Source organism: Gossypium arboreum, chromosome 11 (assembly GCF_025698485.1).
Source record: "Gossypium arboreum isolate Shixiya-1 chromosome 11, ASM2569848v2, whole genome shotgun sequence".
NCBI classification, from domain to species: Eukaryota; Viridiplantae; Streptophyta; class Magnoliopsida; order Malvales; family Malvaceae; genus Gossypium; species Gossypium arboreum.
Window position 1 is genome coordinate 131,026,851 of NC_069080.1, and position 20,213 is coordinate 131,047,063.

The following is a 20,213-nucleotide window of genomic DNA, read 5'->3' on the forward strand; positions in this document are numbered from 1 at the left end:
TTGTTGAGGAACCGGCTTGGTGTCTTCGAGGATGACACTTCAAAGACTTCTCTCGAAGGAGTTAATCCCCCTCAACAATGTTAATTATTGGCTTAATGCACACTTTAGCTAAAGCATACAGCTTTTCTCATTTTGGTCTTTAAAGTTCTTTTTGGCCCATTTCAATCCCTAATGTTATCAGATTTTTTCAATTTAATCCTTTGATTGTTAAAAACTAACGATTAGGATATTCAGCAAATCATATGTTGCCACAAGTCATACGATAATGTCATCATGACATCATCTTCTAAAAACTTTTAAAAACTCTTTAAAATATGAGAAAATATAAAAATCCAAAAATTATTAAAAATTAAAAATAATATAAAATAAAGGTTCACTAAATTTAAAAATTAAAAATTAAAAATTTTAAAATTTTATAAATCCTATTTACTAGAGCTAGAACATGAGGTTGTTATCTAAGAAAGGATACCACCTATCTAATTTTTATAATTCAATCAATCATAATTCAAAATGATAGATCTTTTAGGTGATAAATTTGAACAAGTTTTTTCAAATTATTTAAAAATAAAAATAATGTTATTTATTATTTAAGTTATTTAATTGAAATGAAACAATTTTTCATTATTTATATAATTCAAAAAATCTATCCAAAATTTTCACTTGAAAATATCTACCAATTATAAACTCCAATTAATTAAATGATAAAATAATTATTATAGGTGATATCAATCATCTCATGTTCAAGTTCTATTAAATGAGGTTGATAAAATTTTTAAAATATTAAAATTTCAAATAATTTTGTTAAAAATCTGGTAATTTTTATGTTTATATTGTTTTCGCAATTTTATAATATTATTCTATTTTTAATAATTTCTGAAAATTTTAAGTAATTATTATATTTTTTGTTATTTTTCAATTTTAAAAATTTCATTGTAATATCACAATGATATCATTGTATAACATGTGGCGATATATGATTGACTAAATATTCCAGCTGGTGTTTTAACATCCAAAATCCTAAACTAGGAACATCTGATAATGCTAGGAATTAAACTGAAAAAATCTGACAATATTAGAGATTGAAGCGAGTAAAAAATAACTTTAAGAATCAAAGCGGAAAAAAGGGTATACTACAAGCACTAAAATGTGCGTTAAGTTTAAGCCTTAATTATTTGAAGGAATTTTTTTGTTAAATTTTGTCTTGAACTCATGCAAGACTAACGTGGAGTGTAAAGTTAAATTAAAAACTCAAACTTGAGTAGCAAAATGGCAAATTTGTACATAATCTCAAAAGTACAACGGTAAATATGGTTTGAAATAAAATATGGCCACAAATTCTAGTATTCACTAAAATTATGGTGGCAAATTTGCACTTTAACCCAGGATAAGATTGAAAATCCAAAATTTTCATATACAATAACATCATTATCGAGCATTGTCCCCTTCAAATTCAAAGTCCAAATATTGATTCCATATACGTTACAGAATAAAGAGTGAATACTACCTCAAGATCATAACAGTTCTCAATGCTTTTAGCCAAGAACATCAAAAACTAGACATGACAATAGGCATATATATGTTCCATGTCTCGTATTTCCTTTTTGTATGCATCAATCGTGTAAAACATAAATACAATATAAATTAATAAATACGTTAAATCTGAACACAAATACAATATGTATATGAAATGAACACACCAACCATGTATATCACAATGTTCTGAACATGACATGTTAGTCTATCGTACCTATCGAAAACAACGAAAAGCTTAAACCACTAAACTTTTATTTCCTGACTGTCTGAATTTTAGAATCACAATCTAATAGATTCAATGAAGTTGATCTTTTTATATTGCGAGTCATGAAGAAATACAGGCAGTTACTATAAACAAAACCTAACTCTAATTAATAATGGCATTTCTAGTACACCTTATCTGTTTCGGTTTACCTTATAAAACCCAACTAGATACTGCAGAAGTAGAACCTTGCATGGAAATAGGCTAAAACAGTACCTGAGAGGAAAGATCTGACTATGACTTTGTCGCCAGTGTTACGGGGCGGAGCCGATATGCGACTAGTGGAAAGGGTTTTCCACACTAGACCAGGATATGTCGGGGACAAATACCGCACTATCAGATTGATTGTGAGAATCTTTAGGCCAATAAAGCCCTGAAGCTGTAGGAGGTGAAGGCACTTTTGGTACTGCCCAGTGGGAATCCGGCACCTGACCCATGTATTCATCATCAAAGACCTCTTCCTCAGCAGGTTGCAAGAATGGTGAGCTGTCGGAGTCTCCGCGCTTGCCACTATCAGCCTGACAGAATCCAGAAGGAAAAAAAAAACAAAAAAAGACAGAATTCTTAGCTGCATTAGGCAGACCTTTTAAACGATATATGGTACTAGTTGAACAATGGAAGACTCAAGATCACAGCATATAGCTCAATTTACTAGCTGAGCTAATCTCCCCTCTCTGGCATCATGCTTCATGCTACAACTTAATGGCATAGCAAACAAAAACTACGAAAACTTGCAGTACACTGATCAAGTTGCATAGACCTTTCTATATCTAAAGACCCAAAGTACTAATAACCATTAAAAGCACATACCAAACCATACAGGTCAAGTCAGAACTAATTAACTTTGCAATTGAAGAACATAATACAATAGTTGACTATCCAATCAATAGATTAAAGCTTAGTTATTTATTGGTGATCCTCCACCAACTAATTTTACCATGGCATGCATGCTTTCATTTGCTCGTATCTGTGCCTCTGTGTATCGGGGATTATTTGATTAACGATTACCACCCTAGTAAACGCAGGTTCATAAATCGTTAGAGAATGATCAGGAAGGTTAAGAACATGGATGGCCTCCACTCTACATGAGAACAACATTAAACATGGTACAAAAAATCACAATTACAAGCATACCTTAGTTAACTCATTATCCATGTAACCAAAGCTTTGATTTAAGCCAGTTAGCCCAAACAAATCATCCATATGCCATGACTGAATGCTTCCAGCTGTAGAACCCCCGCCATATGACACTTTTGTCGGCACGCTGTTCTCAACTCCGATATTTGACGGAAGAACTTCATTGCATTCACTAATAAATGACATAGGAGCATCCCTTTTAGACATAGAATCGGATTTAGTTTCTGAAGTCTTTTCACTAGAAGGTGATTTGATATAGGATGAAGATCCAACAGGGTCATTTGTTGTTTCAAGACCAACTTTGACTCCAGTAAGCACAAATCTCTGGTGACTAGAGACATAAGGATTTGCTGTATGTACAGAAATATCACATTTTCGGCAGAGTAAAGCTCGGTCTTGCAAACAGAAGAAAAACCCAGATGTTTCCTGTCAAAAAATATTGACTTTTTCAATATTAATAAATGTGTCGAAATATAACAACATTATAAACAACATTATAGAACCTTAAACAGTAATAAAACAGTAATATAACACCTTAAACAACATTTTAAAACAGGAGAAAATTCATAAACGGGACAGGGATACATGACTTATCGAGAAGATTTGTTCAGCAATCAATTATTTTTTTAAGGAAGAAAATAGAAATTAATTCTAGAAAAGGTCCAAAAATACAAATTAAAAATAAAAATTACGTACAAGAAGCAACAATCAAAACAGGATCCTGTTTATACTTCAAAAATCAAATTTTAGCTCGTTCTTAAAATTTTATCGAAGTTAAGATCTTCAGATATAAACTACAAAAGGCTTCCCCTAATTTAGTTTGCCAAGTCTATCAGTATAATCGTTTTCCATATTTTTCCTTACTAGCTAAGCAAAATCAGCTAAAAATTTTCAAATTAAATCTAAATTCCACCTTACCTTTCACTTAACTTTGACCTTCAAAACACCTATAAGCAGAAAACAGGGGAAAAAAGTGTTTTCTAGGGAAAATTCGAGTACCTGACAAATGTCACATATAGGCATATGAGAAGAAGAAGACGAGAGGGGAACACGCTGATGCTTGCTGGCCAACTTGTTGGCAGCATGAACTTTCTCGTCACACTCCAAACACAGCGCCGCCTCGTCTGAGCAGCACAACACCTTCGCCTCCGCCACCTCGCACACGTTGCACTGTATCCTCATCTCTCTCTCTCTCTTCCTCTAACAAATTCCAAATTGTACACAAATTTTAAGATTTTTATTTTATTTTTCTTATTTTAAAAATGGAGAGGGGTTTATTTCTGGTTTAAGGAAGCAGGAACAAGAAAAATGAAGCAAACTGATTCTCATTTTTATTTATTTATTTATTTATTAAAAAATTTGATTTTGGGGCAGAGGATATTTTTTTGAAGCTATGATTTCAGAATTGCACACGTGGCAGATTTCTGATTGTATCTTTGACTCTGGAGACCGGACAGCCTCCCTGGTTCTGTTGGGTTTCGACCGGTAAAAAAATTAATGTTTTACTCTGGGCTTTGATTTTAACCATATTAACCGATCCAAATCGAAATTTAACTTCGGTTTAGTTAATGGGTTAGTCTTTAATTTTCAAAAAATTTATTTATCTATACTAGTTCGGGTTTTTTTTTTTATATACAATTTCAACTGCTTAATTTTAACCATATTACCGATTGATCCGACCGCACCGACAGTTTACCATAGCAAATACCTAGTTCAAAATTTAATTGTTTTTCATTCTATTTCAGTATTTATTTATTTATTTTATATTCTTTGAGTAAAAAGTCAATAATTTCTTTGAATGTAATTCTAATAATTTATTAGTTAAAAGTTGAAAAGTCATTCCACAAAATATATTTTTAAAATCAAATTATAGATATCAATTCATTCTGCAGATTGAGTCTTAATTCGATTGGTATTAACATTGTTATCAGTGTAAGAGAACATGGATTCGAATGTGCTACAGTATATTATCTTCCTATTTAAGGATTGTGGGGTTATAGTTAGTTTTAGACATTGTATAAAAAATAGATATTATAAGAATTTATAATGAGATGAATTTTCAAAAAATACCAATTGATTCTATTATTTTTATTAAACTAGACTAAATAAGGGTGAAGCTAGAGGGCAAGAAGAGACCATGCCCTTTCCACCCAAAAAATATTTTTAAAATTTTTGAGTATTTGTAAAGTTTTAAATTAATCTAATATATAATTACATTTCAGTTTCTCTTAAAATTTAAAATTCAATTATGCTCTCTCTAAAATAAATTATAGTTTAATCTCTTAAAAATTATAAATTTTACATTAATACAATGACGAATTACATTTTAATTCTCTCAAAATTTATAATTCAAATTTCTTTAAAATAATTCTAAGTTTACCCAACTTATTTTGGATTTGACTTTTTCAATGGTAAAAAATATTTTTATTTAATTTATATATTTAATTTTATGACTAAATTCCATGGGTGGTAAACAACTCTAATCTTGTCTCTTTATCATAAAACTATTAATGTTGAAAATTTGAAGATTGGAGGACAGGTACTTAGATTTTGATAATATCAATCATTGCAAATTATTGGTTCTTGCAATTTTAATGGATAAGGTTTTGTTTCTTTCTTTTCTTATAAAATGTGGATAAGATAATTTTAATTTATTTAATCATTTAAATTATTTAACTAGAAGATTGTATACGTCATATCTCGAAAATTCAAAATGTAATCGTTGATTATATGATTAAGTTTATTGTTACAAGTTTTATATGAGTCCAATTATTTGAAAAAACTCACGTCCACGGATTTAGTTCAACGAATTATATTAATTATATGAGAAATTAATATATTATCTTAATATTTTCGCTTTAAACTGTTTATTCTACTGAAAAATCTTGAAATAGGATTAAATTCAAATCATTGAAAAACTGAGTGTTGAAAAATTGATTGTAAATTTGTATTGTTGTTCAAAATTATATTAAAATATATTTATACAAATACTGAGTTCAACAAAGAATATTACAAGATATTTCGATAGTTATTTTTAAAAACCAAAATTACCATCCTCGTCCCTGAAATTTGAAATATTTATATTTTGATATTGCACAAATGTAAATAAACACATAACAGAGACCTAATTAGCCATATTATTAAAAGAATGAAAATTGTAAGATGTTATATTTAAAAAAAAAAAAACCGAGTACAAAAGCATCAATTGACATTGTGTATCGTACAAGAAATTATTGCACGTACCTTTTCCTATCACCTTAGTAATAGATGTAGGACCAGTATGAATTATGATGAAGATACGTGCGAAAAGGTTTTTTAGGTAAAATTATAAAATTATCTTTTAATGTTTGTATTTTTGTTAATTTGATCCTTTTATGTTCAATTTGGTCATTAAACTGTTCTTTTAATAGAAATATTGACTAAATCATTAATTTTAATGATGTTGGTGTTACAATTCATGTGTGCTTCATGCTAACATAACACTATTTGTCTTTGTGTCAAGGCAATAAATAATTTAAAAATTATAAAAATATTTAAAAGATAAAACAATTAAAAAAATTTGAAGTATACATAAATTGTCATATTTAAAAATTTAATATTTTAATTAGTATGTTTATTAAAAATAATAATTAATTCTTTTTGAAAATTAATGGTAGAATATATAGGGTCAAATTTAATTAAAAACAATTAATGACCAAAATTGGTTAAATTTATGAATAATCAAAATCTTATATTCTCTTAAAATGAAATCTTAAAAAATTGTCATTGTCGACGTGGTCGGCCTTAGTACCAATCGTCACTACTCGTTATCTCTGTCTTGGTTCTCCATCTTTCCCTTCTTCGTTTTCCTTCTTTCTTTTCGTGGGCTTTTGTTTTTCTACTCATCAAATTTCTCGAGAGCTACCAAGCCCTACCGATGGTCGCTGATCGTCGATAGACACCATTGTGTTTCCCCTCGCATGCACATCTATTTCCTTTCATGGGGCTCCAACGGCTATTGACTTTTTTTCTTCGTTCTAGAATGTCGCCAATGACTTTATTTATTTTTCTTTTTTTGTAAGTTTCTGCTCCATCCTTTGTGTCACCTACCAAAGGCGACAGGGGAGAATGCTACCCGAAAAAAGGAAAATTACGTTTCAGCCCCTATAAAATTATTAATTATAAATTTATATGGTAAAATTATACTTTAATCTTCAAAATAAAATAAAAAACCTTATATTTATTCCTTTTTAAAATACCAAATCATAAACTAATATATTATAAAATTATATTTTAATTCCTCAAAAATTTATAATTTAATTTCGACATTTTAATTGTTCGGCTGATGATCTCATTTTTATTTTAACCGATGTCTATGGTGGGTTTTTTTTTTTTTTCTTGTCATAGAAATGGTTTCCTTGATAAGAGATCATTGTTTTCTATTGATGAAGTGTGATAGTAGGGAAATATTGGTTTGGTTGAATTTTTGAATCATCTATTATTATTTGGTTCGATTTTCAGTTTTTTAATTAATTTTAGTTTTAAATTTTTAATTTCTTTTTATAAAATAAAATTTTTCATGATTTTTGAATATTATTTGACAAAATTTAAAAATTTTTATAAATATTTTTAAGATTAATAATTTTTCAATTAAATAAAAAGATTTAATAACTTTTATACGATTTTTTAAAAAATTATGTACAACTTTTAAGTTACTTTCGCTATTTTAATTATAAAATAATTTGTATATCATAAAAATAAAATTAATTTTAGATTAAATAAAAGATTTGGTTCAAATTCGAAAAATTACAGTATTTTAACTTACATTTTATAAACCGTTTAAACACATTGATTAGGATCAATTTTCGATTATTCTTTCTTACCTTTACGTGATGGATCCCTCCCAACCTGGCTTGAGTTTCCTTTTGAGCTTAATGTTCATTTATGGGCTTTCAGGTCTTGTGAGTTGGGTTGGATTTGTGACCCTTTGAGCCTTTATATTTTTTGGATAAATTGCATCAAAGGTCATTAATTTTTTAATATGATACATTTTGGTTATTTCAACTTTAAAAAGTTATAAGATGATTATTAAACTATTTCAAAGTTTTTATTTAAATTATTGGGATGTTAAAATTGTTGTTGTATGACCTTCTTTATTAGCACGACCTACAACAATCAAAAGCTATTCTTCCCTTTCTCTTCTACAATTCTTTTTTTTTTCATGGAACAACTTTAAACGTCACGAATTTGTGAACCAAAATCTAAACAACTTTTTTTTATCTAATCCCCAACATTGAATGTCAAATCAACTTAGATCTAAAGTATGTTCATCTACTTGCTGATGGGTACAAATCCACCTTATCAATCGTCGAATCACTGCTTGGAGCTCATTAGTTGAACTTTAAAAATGTTCGAAAACCCAATGACTTAAATAAAAACTTTCAAATAGTTCAATGACTTAAATGAAAATTTTTGTATAGTTCAGTAACCGTTTTGTAATATTTTAAAATTTGATATCCAAAATATAAACTTACTAATAGTTTAATGATGTCTACTTTACCAATGTTTTTTTTTTACCTTTAGATCTCCATGTAATTATCTAATTTTTGAATGGAATCTATCTTTTAACCAAAATAACAATAAGTATTTGTCATAATAACTTATTTAACTCTCAAACTTTAACAAAAAATTATTTTAACTATTTATTTAATTTTTTTGTCCTTTTAGCTTTGAACTAGTTTGTCAAATCACCTTGAAATGGATGAAAAAGTTAATATTTGTTAACATTGTTGACGTGGTATACACATAGGTTGCCACATGAATGCCATGTCAGTAACTAATTAATTTTTTAATATTGAAAAATTTTAAAATTTTAAAAATTATTAAATAAATTATTAACATTATTTAAAAAGTATAAAAATTATAAAAATATTTTTAAAATTTTTAAAAAATTATTTAATTGCTAACACGACTTACACGTGACATATACATGAATGTCAGATCAACACCGTTAATAGACGTAAACTTTTTTATCAATTTTTGGGTGATTTAACAAACAATATAAATTGAAGAATTAAAAGAGGCAAAAATTTAAATGGAGGGTTAAAATAATTTTTTTCATAAGGTAGGAGGGCCAAATAAGGTATTATGCCTAATTAATTTTATGGAAAAAAATAATAACTATCGGTTAAAAACTATAAGTGCTTTTACTGTTATACCCTTATCATTACATTAATATTGTCTCATCTGTATATGATCCTATTATGTCATTTCGCAGCATGCTAACGTATTCAAATACTCAAAACTCCCATGCATTTAAATTGAAAATTCGCGCCAAATTGCTTCAATCTTCATCTCACTCTTCATAGCTTTCATGAACAAAGAATCTAGGAGAAAGGAAAAGAGATCTCTTTTCCTCTGATAAATCTTCAGGAAATTTCAAGGTATATTAGAATTTTCTTCGATCTCAACTTTCTTTTCTGCGTTTTCAATTTCTTCTTTCTTTTTTTTGAATTTTTCTTAAGTTTTAATCACTATTCTCTGAATTTCTAGGGTTTTCAGTGAGGTTTGATCAATTACGTAGAGAATCTGCAGTTTTCGACGGAATTCCCGACCAACTTGACTGATAAAAAAGGTAATTGTTACTCTGTTTGGTTGTTAAGAAAAATCAGGAAGACAAAAAGAAGAAAATTTTGAAAACCTCGAACCACTGGTTCTCATTTCAATGTTTGGGATCTCATGAAACGAGAATGTTCGTCTAATTTGATCGAGCCTCGTGGTAATGTCAGAACTGAGATCAAAGTAAATGTCAATTTTTTCTGATTAAATGAAATTCCATGATTTTCTTGATGTTTTATTAAAAATATATTCCCGGAAATCTGATGATTCATTATCAAAATTTGATCATGGATAATTTATGATTTAAAATTTCCCTTAAATTCTCCAGAAAATTTAAAAGTTTTCTTCTTGACATTTCAGTATCTGGTGCTTATTTAAATGTTTGTTAGTATTTGATCATCTGTTCTGAAAGAAATTAAAATAAAATGAAAAAAACTTAAAACGACGAAAATCATGATTTTCCGTTCACCCATTTTATTTATTTTAAAGGAAGCAAACAAGAGACTAAAATAACAGGCAAATGGAGGATTTGGCTAATATTGATTAACGCCATGAGTTCTTTACTCACTGGGGCAAAACCTTTGTTTTCCTTATAACAAATTATAGCAAGCAGACATTGACTTGAAAGTTAATGTAGGCCTAAAGAATCTTGTCCCGATTACTGGTTCTGATGTGCAGATACAGTTTAGAATTGAAAACTCAGAAAATCAACTGAAATGAGATGCAATGCATGCTGGCGTGAACTTGAAGGGCGAGCCGTTTCCACCAAGTGTGGTCACCTCTTGTGTATCCAAATGCATTTTAGATCTTTTCCTTTCTATTAGATATACAGTGTGCGTTGCACATATTCCTTGACATTGTAAATAGGCAATGAAGATGCGAGCAAGATCCTTAGCAATGATGCAGCATGTCCCATTTGTGATGAAGTTCTCTCTAAGAGGTAAGAATTTTCATCTGGTGGATGATGGTCATTGTAATGCTCTCCAGAATTTTGTTTAATTAGCAGTTTGGCACTAATGATTTGCCCTAGAATTTCCTTTTTCTCTTGTCAATAGTTTGTAGACTATTTACCTAATGCATATAAGAGACAAGATTACCTGTTACCGTTAATTATTTATCAAGCACCAGGGTTAGGATTGTTCTGCATAGCTTACAGTTTTATTTACTTGTATGTTGTATCTTATTATTTTCAACTCTACTTAGCTAATTTGGGAACTTTTATTCTCAGCCTCATGAAGCCTGTGGATATCAACCCAAATGATGAATGGATAAACGTAAGCCAATGCTTCACTTGAATTGTTATTCACAGCTAGTTAAGTCTACTGTTCTACACCATGCTATAGTTTTTCTTTGCCTTCCATTTTGGTGCTGCTTTATTAGTTTGTCTAATTGTTTGTTGTTCACTAATATGATGCGTTTTATTCCAGATGGCAATGGCTGGTATTTCTCCACAGATATGTATCCTTCATAATATACACCTTTTTTTCTCCTCCCAATTTTATGATCTTTTTGTCCTGAAACCTGATTGTATCAGACGGTGCAGAGCTACCAAAATAAGAGGAATTCATTAGTTGATTGTATGTTCTATTTCGTTTGAAGGAGTTTGCAACTAAAATAGAGAATAGATTCGGATGAACAAGAAAGAACCCTTTCACACACGCATTTCCTTAATGAAATTAGTAATGAAGAGTGCATACAGAAGTGTGATGTTTTACGTTGGGCAAAAGGATCTAGAAATGCAGTACAAGATGAACAAAATTGTAGCTCAGTGCCGGCAGAAATGTGAGGCAATGCAAGAAAAGTTCTCAGAGAAACTGGAGCAGGTGCATACTGCATATCAGAAAATGGCCAAAAGGTGTCAGATGATGGAACAGGAAAATCAGAGTTTGTCAAAAGATAAGCTAGAGCTCCAAGAGAAGTTCTCTGAGAAATCCAGGTAAATTTATATTATTTTATTTGAAGTTGTTAATTCTTTTTGTCATAGTTTATATCATGCTTTTTTGAAGCTGCTAATCTGCATTTTGTCCAAAATTTCAGACAGAAGAGAAAACTTGATGAAATGTATGATCAATTGAGGAGTGAGTACGAGTCACTGAAACGGTCAGCCATCCAACCTTCAAAAAATTTCTATGCCCGAAATGAGCCTGATTTATTCTCAAATCCAGCAGCTAACGTGGTGGATAGCAGAGAGCCTATTCGAAAAGGTAATAATGTTCTTTTATTATATTCTTATAATAGCAATCAAGGGATAGTGAAGGCACTTACCTTGAATTGGCACCTAAGTTGTATAAAATACTAAATTAGCATCATTCAACCAGCTGAAAAATGTTTACTAAACCCTTTTATACAGTTAAAATGTTTCCTTTGATCTTGATATTCTGATTGCTATGTTATTCGGGCTCGAGTGTCAGTGTGTCATAATACGGGCATGTGCCCGATAAAGACATGATCAAAATTGGAGGATATGTCTGAATATGCATCGGACACTGGTATTGAAGCCGGTATCCGAGAAAAATGAAAGAGTTGGAGGAACATATTCAGTCCAGTTTTTTTCTGAGTCTTTTTTAATTAAATATTTCCCTAGCCAGTTAACTTATTTGCTGCAGATTGGTCCATTTTTTCACCCGGAACTCCAGGGCCTCGAGAATACATATGGCCAGTAAAACAAACTAGTTCAAACTCCAGTCCTTTTGACATTTCAAGTGACTCACCATCAAAACCAGCGGCCATTCCTGGTGATGTTGGAAACAGAAGGGCCACTGGCCACCCTGGTGGTTTCGAACCAACTGCTGCTGCTAATCCTTCAACGATTTTAAGGAACTTTATAATCTCTCCAATAAAGCGGCCACAGCCCTCTCGTAACCGCACTAATCTCTTTACGTAAGCAAGCAAAAAGTACATATAGGTATGTTCAATTTAACCTTATTGTTCATCAGCTGAATTTCAATGAAATCTTTGAGTTTTCCAGGTTGTAGACTCCCAAATCATGGGCTTTATCATCGGCTAAGAACAAAAGAATGAACTAAAACAACAGCTGATTGCATGTATGACTCACAAAATCACAGGTATTGTACTGTTTCTTTTTACCTTTCTAGAGTTGCATGATACCCTTTGTGTGGATGAAGCGTAGCTGTTAACGTAAAAGACAAAGATAGAAATTTGATAGACAATTAGTGGCTAAAGAAAATTTCATTTTCTGTTATTGGCATTCTCTTAGATGGTAAGAAAGAGGGTTTCAATTAAGCCAAGCTTTTAACTCTTGCAAATAATGTATATATCAATGTTGTGAGGGAAAATGCCAATGGAATAATGAAAACATAGATTAATATATTCATGATAATCGTATTTAAAATGTTTTATATTTATAAAATTTTGATAAATTAATAATTTATATTATATAAATTTTGATATTTTCATACATACATGTCATATTTGTGTGTGTTTTTTCATATGGTGTAAAACGAAGAGAAATGGTTCCAAAGGGACCAATTCGAACCCTTTCCAAATTTCGTCGGTGCTGGTTAATGCTATTAAAGAGATATAAATATTAAATTTATGATCATTATTAAGAAATATGTATGGATTTTAAACTGATTTATGAATAATCGTACCAAAATTTTAGATAAATTATTATTATTTTTAAAAGAATCTTGCTAGGTAGGATTATTAAATCGATCTATAAGTAAATATATTGGCGATGCCTTTAAATATATCATTAAAATAAATAAATAATATGTTCTGAGGAGAATGTTAAATTGATCCAGGAAAGGATGTGACAACTTAACTTATGATCCAACTACTTCGAATATGTTATTTACAAGATTTCTTTAAATTAAATCATTAGGGATTTTCTTTTATCTATTAAAAAATTAATGTTTAAAAATTGAAATCCAATTATTACGATAAAATATGCAAAAATATAAGATGAAAAAATAGATTAAAAATAAATTCAGAAAATATTTTACATAAATATACAAATATCTGAACGCATAAAAGATTCATATACTTATGTAATAATAAATTTAGGTAGAATGAATATTTATATCTTTTGTCAATTTGGTAATTATATTTTAAAGTTAAATGGAAGTGTCTACCACAAAATTAATTTTTTAATGATGTTGGTGCAATAACCCGTATGGTAGATCACATATACTTTATGCTAATATGACACTATTTGTTTTATATACTACGTTAATAAATAATTAAAAGTTATAAAAATATTTAAAATAAAATTCAAAATTCAAAAACAATATAAAAGTTCATAAAATTCAAAAGGTTAGCATGAAATATATGTAGATTGCTATGTAGGCTATCATATTTAAAATTTTAATATTTTAGTCAATATTTTTATTAAAAAACAACAATTTAATTCTTTTTGAGAGGTTGATTGTCAAGTTCAACTTATTTTAAAATATTGAGAGCCAAATTTAGCTCAAACAAAGAATAAGGGTCAAATTGACAAAAGATTTTAGGGTAAACTACACCTAAGGTACTAAACTGTTAGTAAGTTTACGTTTTAGTCACTCAACTTTAGAAAGTTACAAAATGGCCGTTGAACTATTCAAAAGTTTTCATTTAAGTCACTAAACTATTTGAAAGCTTTTGTTTAAGTCATTGGATTGTTGAGTTTTCTTTTCTTTTTTTCTTTTTAAAACAAAAAAAAAAATTAATTAGCAAGCTTCAAGTGATGATTCGATGATCATATGATGGAATCAGTACCCCTCAATGAGTGGAAGAACATACATTATATTCAAGTCAAATTGACGATCAATGTCAGAGATCGGAGAAGAAAATTTTTTGGATTTGCATATCCATGGCATTCAAAACTATTTCATAAAAAAAAACTGTAGAAGAAAAGGGGAAGAAAGCTTTGATTGGTGTAGGCGGTGCAAACAAAAAAGGCCACGCAACAACTAACAACTCAGTGACTTAAATAAAAGCTTTCAAATAATTCAATAACCATTTTGTAACTTTTTGAAGTTGAATAGCCAAAATATAAATTAGTAATATTTAGTGACCTTGCGCATAGTTTACCCAAGATTTTAACATTAAGCCAAAAAAAAAAAAAAGTACACATTTTTTTCCTTTTTCCTTTCACCCCACCATTCCTTTTTCTTATTAAGCAAAATTTTAGATGACCTCTTTTTACATAAGCGTTTTATATATTTATATATTAAATAAATAAAATTGGTCCAAACACGCTTGGTTTCCACCAAAAATTTATATTACATTTATATATTAAATTAAGTTCTTTTTCAAAATAGAAAATGTCAAAACTCTATCACAAGCAAATACACATGAAAAACACATATTTAAAACACATAGATATGTTTTAAAAACAATTATAATACATATATATTTAAAACTAATTAATAATAACAAATGAATTATGTAAGACAATAAAAGAAAAATTATATTAAATTGTACATATTAAAATAAAATCAAGTAAACTAAAACTTTAGTTAAAAGGTAAGTTTAAAAGATTATTAATCTAATTAGTATGAGTTCAAATCTCGCTATATATATATATATATATTTTATTGGTTTTATTTAAAATAAAAAATTAAAACATGGACAGAAAAAATAGTATATATAATTATCTTAGTTTGAAAATTATTAAATTTAGTTTTGAAAATATTAAGTTCTCTTGTAAACTCAACTAAATACATTATCTCCTTTTTATAGAATATTTAAAATTATCTATAGCTCATTCCGACCCTAAAATAAGAGAACGAATGTATTGTAGTGTGCTCGAACCTATGTCTTCTTATACGGGCAATTATGTTTATGCCAATCAATTTAAGACTCAGTCAATCAAAATTATGTGATGTTTTCTTTTTAGCCATGTAAAAAAAATTTGATGATTGCAATATTGTTACGTGGCTATGAAATGAGTTTATTCCTATTATTATTATTTCAAAATATTAACTCAACAAATTTAAGAAAAAAAATTTAATGGAATAAAAAATAGATGAACTAAATTCTTAGAGATAAAATGGGACTAAATGTGAATAGAGTACAGGGAATTGGAGTATATTTTAAGAAAAAAATGGGCTGTTATCCAGGTAACATAACAAATTATAGGGGCTGTTTTTGGTTTCCCCCTAAATAAACAAGTGTCTTTCAGCAACAGATCCACCCAAACTCTTATTCGGATCTTGACCCAAACTCTCCTCCATAATCCAAAGTCCAAACTCCGATCCACTCTCTCCCTCTCTCATTTTGTTTTTTTTGTCTGTAATCAACAGAATCCAGACCCTAATACCCTTCTCGGATCATCCGGTTGGACCAACCTGTGGAGCTAAGCCTTTTTTCTCTGCTAAACAATCTGGTTATCTGGGTAGAATTTCCTCTCTTTTTTCTGGGTTTAATATTATGTGTCTTATTTACTCGAATTTTGATTGAACCCCTTTGTTATTATGTTAAATAAAAAAATTTCTCTTGATGGGTTTTAATTTTAATTTTAAAAGCTTGGTCTATTGAGTTTTATTTATCTGAATTGAATGTAAATTTGGTGCTTTTTAGCGTTTACTTTTGTTGGGATTTTGTTATATTTGAGTTTAATTCGTTAGAAGAACCCTTTTTTTTTTTCAAAAGAATTTAATTAAAAGTTTGGGTTTTTTTAGAATTGTTTATCTTCAATCGTGTTTGATTTTGGTAGCTTTTACATTTTCATCTCTGTTGGGTTTATATTGTTTTCTTCATAATATTTATTATAATTTAGAGCATTTTCTTTTCTTTTCTTTTACGAATTTGGCTAAAAGTTTGCTTCTTTAAGTATTTCATTTCTAATTGTTTCTTTTTTCTGTAGTTTGTGGGTTTTTAAAATATTGTTTTGTGTGTTTAATTCTTTTATCAAGGGTCATAATCCATATGTTCTTGTAAAAGCTCTAGATAAATATCATTCCAACAGGAAAAAAAAAAAAGAATTGCTTGTTTAGTTGAATAAGAGTTTATAGATTACAATGGAAACATGCTAATTTGGAAAATAATATCTCTCCAAGTAACTAAAGAGGGTAGCTAAAGAAGTTTTAATTTCCGTTGGTACCTGCTGGACGAAATCCCGAACTCTTAAGCTTTTCTATTATGAGTTCTTCCTTTGGCTTGTTGTTATTAGCCTCGTATTAAATACTTATATAGAGAAAGAACTAAGATATGATTAAAACATTTGCCTCAAGGTGGCTTAGAGCCTCTCCTAATTTTCGGATTTGAGTTATTGAAAATGAAGATGACCGATATGTTACTATCAATTTGAACATGATTTCCGCTTTATCGTGTCTTTTTATTGACACTGGTCCAATAGAGAGATTTTGTGAAATTATTTTCATTTGATAGCAGATTTAAGATAGAAGTGAAGAGGGAAAATAAATCATCACTAGTAATTCTCTCGTAACCTACTTTTCATTTCTCTTGAAGAGTGTATGCTTGAGTGTTGTTTTTTTTTTTTTTGGGCGGTTGTTTTTTTTTTTGGGGGGCGGAGGGGTGATTTGAGAAGAAATTGGAAGCAAATAATGTAATTCTGTTTGACGTTTCCAGTAAAAATATATATATCTTTTGTTGGGGGGGGGGGAGGTGGGGGGCAAATCATGTTCACAGGCTCTTATTGCATGTAAACTCATGGTTTCTCGATATGTCTGTTGTTTGCAATCCAAACAATTAAATATTGAATTCACATCGTGTAACTTCTCTCCTGCGGTTTTGTTTATTTCTCTACTCTCCTAAAGTTTCAGTTTTTTTTTTTCTGCACTTCAACTTATCCTAGATGCAAATTTGTAATATAGTTTTTCTTCTACAAGATTGAAGACAACTAAAATGCTATTAAAGCTACACCAATTTGCATGTTGCAGCACATTTTTTTTCCCTATTATTGATATTCAATATAATTTTTATTAACACCTAATGATATAATTACGCTTGCATTTTAGGATTATTTGATAATATTCAATGATTCTTTTGTTCCACATATGATGTTTCTCATCCTGAATTTGTGTTGTGAAGTATTTTCTTTATTTTTCAAAAGGCAACTATGTTGTCATATGACTTTGTGTTAAATATGCAGGCTTTGGTTCATCTTGAGCCCATGCAATGGAAGTGGCTAATGAATCCACTGCTAAGAAACCAAAGAGGTTGACTTCTGTTGTGTGGAACCACTTTGAAAGGGTTAAGAAAGCCGACATATGTTACGCAGTATGTGTTCATTGCAACAAGAAATTAAGTGGATCGAGTAATAGTGGAACCACCCATCTGAGAAATCACTTAATGCGGTGCTTGAAAAGATCGAACTATGATGTTTCCCAACTACTTGCAGTAAAGAGAAGGAAAAAAGAAAATACCCTTACCATTGCAAATATCAGTTACGATGAAGGGCAAAGAAAGGAGGACTATATGAAGCCCACTATTGTCAAGTATGAGCAGGACCAGAGAAAGGATGAAGCTTTCAACCTTGGAAGCAGTTGGTTCGACCCAGAGAGAAGTCGGTTAGATCTTGCCCGCATGATTATATTACATGGCTACCCCTTAGCCATGGTTGAACAAGTTGGATTCAAGGTATTTGTCAAGAATATGCAGCCATTGTTTGATGTTGTCCATAATAGCACCATTGAGCTGTCTTGTGTGGAAATTTATATGAAGGAGAAGCAGAGAATTTATGATATGTTAAGTAAATTGCAAGGCAGAATTAACCTCGCCATTGAGATGTGGTCTTCCCCTGAGAATTCTAAATACGTATGCTTGACAGCGCATTATGTTGATGATGAATGGAAACTACAAAAGAAGATTCTTAATTTCTTAACACTTGATTCTTCTCATACCGAAGACGTGCTTTCAGATGTAATTATCAAGTGTCTGATGGATTGGGACATAGACTGTAAGTTGTTTGCCATGACATTTGATGATTGTTCGACTAATGATGACATTGTCTCGAGAATAAAAGATCAGGTTTCTGAAAGCAGGCCACGTTTAAGCAATGGGCAATTATTAGATGTGCGCTCAGCTGCACATGTTTTAAATTCAATTGCTCAAGATGCCATTGAAGCTCTCCAAGTGGTGATCCAAAAGATTCGAGGAAGTGTTAAATATGTTAAAAGTTCACAATCAATACTAGGGAAGTTCAATGAGATTGCCCAGCAACAAGGAATTGACAACCACAAGATCGTAGTTCTTGATTATCCTATACGATGGAATTCAACATACATGATGCTCGAGATTGCTGTAGAATACAGGAATGTGTTCCATCACTTGCCAGAGCTTGATCCGGATTTTGCTTTGAGTGATGAAGAGTGGGAACGGGCAAGTTCCATTGTCAGCTGTTTGAAACTATTGATTGAAATCATTAATGTCTTCTCCAGCAACAAATGTCCTACTGCAAATATATACTTCCCTGAAATTTGTCACGTCCACATCCAATTGATTGAATGGTGCAAGAGCTCGGATGCTTTTCTTAGTTCATTGGCAACAAAGATGAAAGCCAAGTTTGATAAATATTGGAGCAAGTGCAGTTTAGCGTTGGCAGTAGCAGCTATCTTAGATCCCCGATTCAAGATGAAGCTGGTTGAGTATTACTATTCCCAAATTTACGGCAGTACTGCTTTAGAACGAATCAAAGAAGCATCTGATGGTATCAAGGAACTCTTTAATGCATACTCTATCTGCTCAACTTTGATTGATCAGGGTTCAGCTTTGCCTGGCAGTAGCTTACCTAGCAGTAGTAATGATACTAGAGATAGACTAAAGGGCTTCGACAAATTCCTCCATGAGACATCTCAGAGCCAAACTGCAATATCGGACTTGGAAAAATATTTAGATGAGCCCGTGTTTCCTCGTAACTGTGACTTCAATATCTTAAATTGGTGGAGAGTTCACACACCAAGGTATCCAATCTTGTCGATGATGGCACGTGATGTTCTAGGAACTCCTATGTCAACCATTGCACAGGAGTTCGCATTCAATGCTGGAGGTCGGATGCTTGATAGCAATCAAAGTTCACTGCCTCCTGATACTCAACAGGCTTTGATATGCACACGAGATTGGTTAAGGACACAATCTGATGGTGCGTGTCTTATTCAACTTTATCTCTTTAAACAAACATTTCTAATTCTCTATACATCTCTAATGATATACTACTGTTATCAACGTAATAGATGCAACACCATCGTCAAGTCATTATGCTCTACCACTTTACGTTGAAGCAAATTGATCCAATCCTCCCCTTCTTGGTAAGCCTCTGTTAAATTATTTTCCTATGTTGCTGGTTTTGCAAGTGCCCTTATTTTGATGGGTTTCTCATGCAAGGTACATGGATCTTTTCCTAAGCTAATAAAGATTGCATCTGATTGCATTGAAGCACTTGAGCTTTGGGTCATAATCAAAAAATTGGATAAGCTGTTATTTTATATTTGATAATGGTGTTTCAATGTGGCTACGGTATTATAGTTCTTCCTTTAGGAGCTTAAATTGAATGTACATTTGTAGGATAATAAGAACCAAATGTTTATATAGCAAAGCCCCAATTCAAGCAACTATTTGCTATGGTTTATGTAGTTATTTTACTTTAAGTTAATAGTTAAGATATATGTAATCAAATTTTATTTTATTATACCTTAAACCGACTCATAAAAGCGATCTAATTTATAGATACCTCTAATAACATTTGTACTCTATATAATATTTGTCTTAAATTAATATA

General features: G+C 30.4%; 3 protein-coding genes across 3 annotated transcripts; 2 read left to right on the plus strand and 1 right to left on the minus strand.

The window, feature by feature from the left end:
* Positions 1-1,683: 1,683 nt before the first annotated feature.
* Positions 1,684-4,300, minus strand: LOC108480931 (B-box zinc finger protein 22-like). The gene is made up of 3 exons (XM_017784073.2): positions 3,932-4,300; positions 2,930-3,358; positions 1,684-2,313 (listed from the first exon to the last, which is right to left on the minus strand). Exons 1-3 carry the CDS (start codon positions 4,112-4,114, stop codon positions 2,074-2,076), a joined length of 852 nt encoding a protein of 283 aa, XP_017639562.1. The 5' UTR covers positions 4,115-4,300; the 3' UTR covers positions 1,684-2,073.
* Positions 4,301-9,197: 4,897 nt separating this feature from the next.
* On the plus strand, positions 9,198-12,899 carry LOC108482599 (E3 ubiquitin-protein ligase CCNB1IP1 homolog). Its single transcript, XM_017785726.2, has 10 exons — positions 9,198-9,354; positions 9,464-9,545; positions 10,208-10,315; positions 10,397-10,469; positions 10,758-10,803; positions 10,957-10,987; positions 11,210-11,465; positions 11,567-11,733; positions 12,136-12,434; positions 12,498-12,899. Exons 3-9 carry the CDS (start codon positions 10,246-10,248, stop codon positions 12,411-12,413), a joined length of 921 nt encoding a protein of 306 aa, XP_017641215.1. The 5' UTR covers positions 9,198-9,354; positions 9,464-9,545; positions 10,208-10,245; the 3' UTR covers positions 12,414-12,434; positions 12,498-12,899.
* Positions 12,900-15,545: 2,646 nt separating this feature from the next.
* Positions 15,546-20,174, plus strand: LOC108483707 (zinc finger BED domain-containing protein RICESLEEPER 1-like). The gene is made up of 4 exons (XM_017787261.2): positions 15,546-15,869; positions 17,589-19,577; positions 19,669-19,743; positions 19,820-20,174. The coding sequence occupies exons 2-3, from the start codon at positions 17,615-17,617 to the stop codon at positions 19,722-19,724; spliced, it is 2,019 nt and encodes a 672-aa protein (XP_017642750.1). The 5' UTR covers positions 15,546-15,869; positions 17,589-17,614; the 3' UTR covers positions 19,725-19,743; positions 19,820-20,174.
* Positions 20,175-20,213: the final 39 nt, after the last annotated feature.

Bases quoted from the DNA above. Each gene is read 5' to 3' on its own strand.
- LOC108480931 (XM_017784073.2), bottom strand. From the start codon at position 4,114: ATGAGGATACAGTGCAACGTGTGCGAGGTGGCGGAGGCGAAGGTGTTG. The intron at 3,359-3,931 runs GTACTCGAATTT...ATTTTTTGACAG, and splicing joins CTATATGTGACATTTGTCAG to GAAACATCTGGGTTTTTCTT. The intron at 2,314-2,929 runs GTATGCTTGTAA...GGATTCTGTCAG, and splicing joins TGGATAATGAGTTAACTAAG to GCTGATAGTGGCAAGCGCGG.
- LOC108482599 (XM_017785726.2), top strand. From the start codon at position 10,246: ATGAGATGCAATGCATGCTGGCGTGAACTTGAAGGGCGAGCCGTTTCC. The intron at 10,316-10,396 runs GTATCCAAATGC...CATTGTAAATAG, and splicing joins CAAGTGTGGTCACCTCTTGT to GCAATGAAGATGCGAGCAAG. The intron at 10,988-11,209 runs GTATCCTTCATA...TAATGAAATTAG, and splicing joins TGGTATTTCTCCACAGATAT to TAATGAAGAGTGCATACAGA.
- LOC108483707 (XM_017787261.2), top strand. From the start codon at position 17,615: ATGGAAGTGGCTAATGAATCCACTGCTAAGAAACCAAAGAGGTTGACT. The intron at 19,578-19,668 runs GTGCGTGTCTTA...TCAACGTAATAG, and splicing joins GTTAAGGACACAATCTGATG to ATGCAACACCATCGTCAAGT.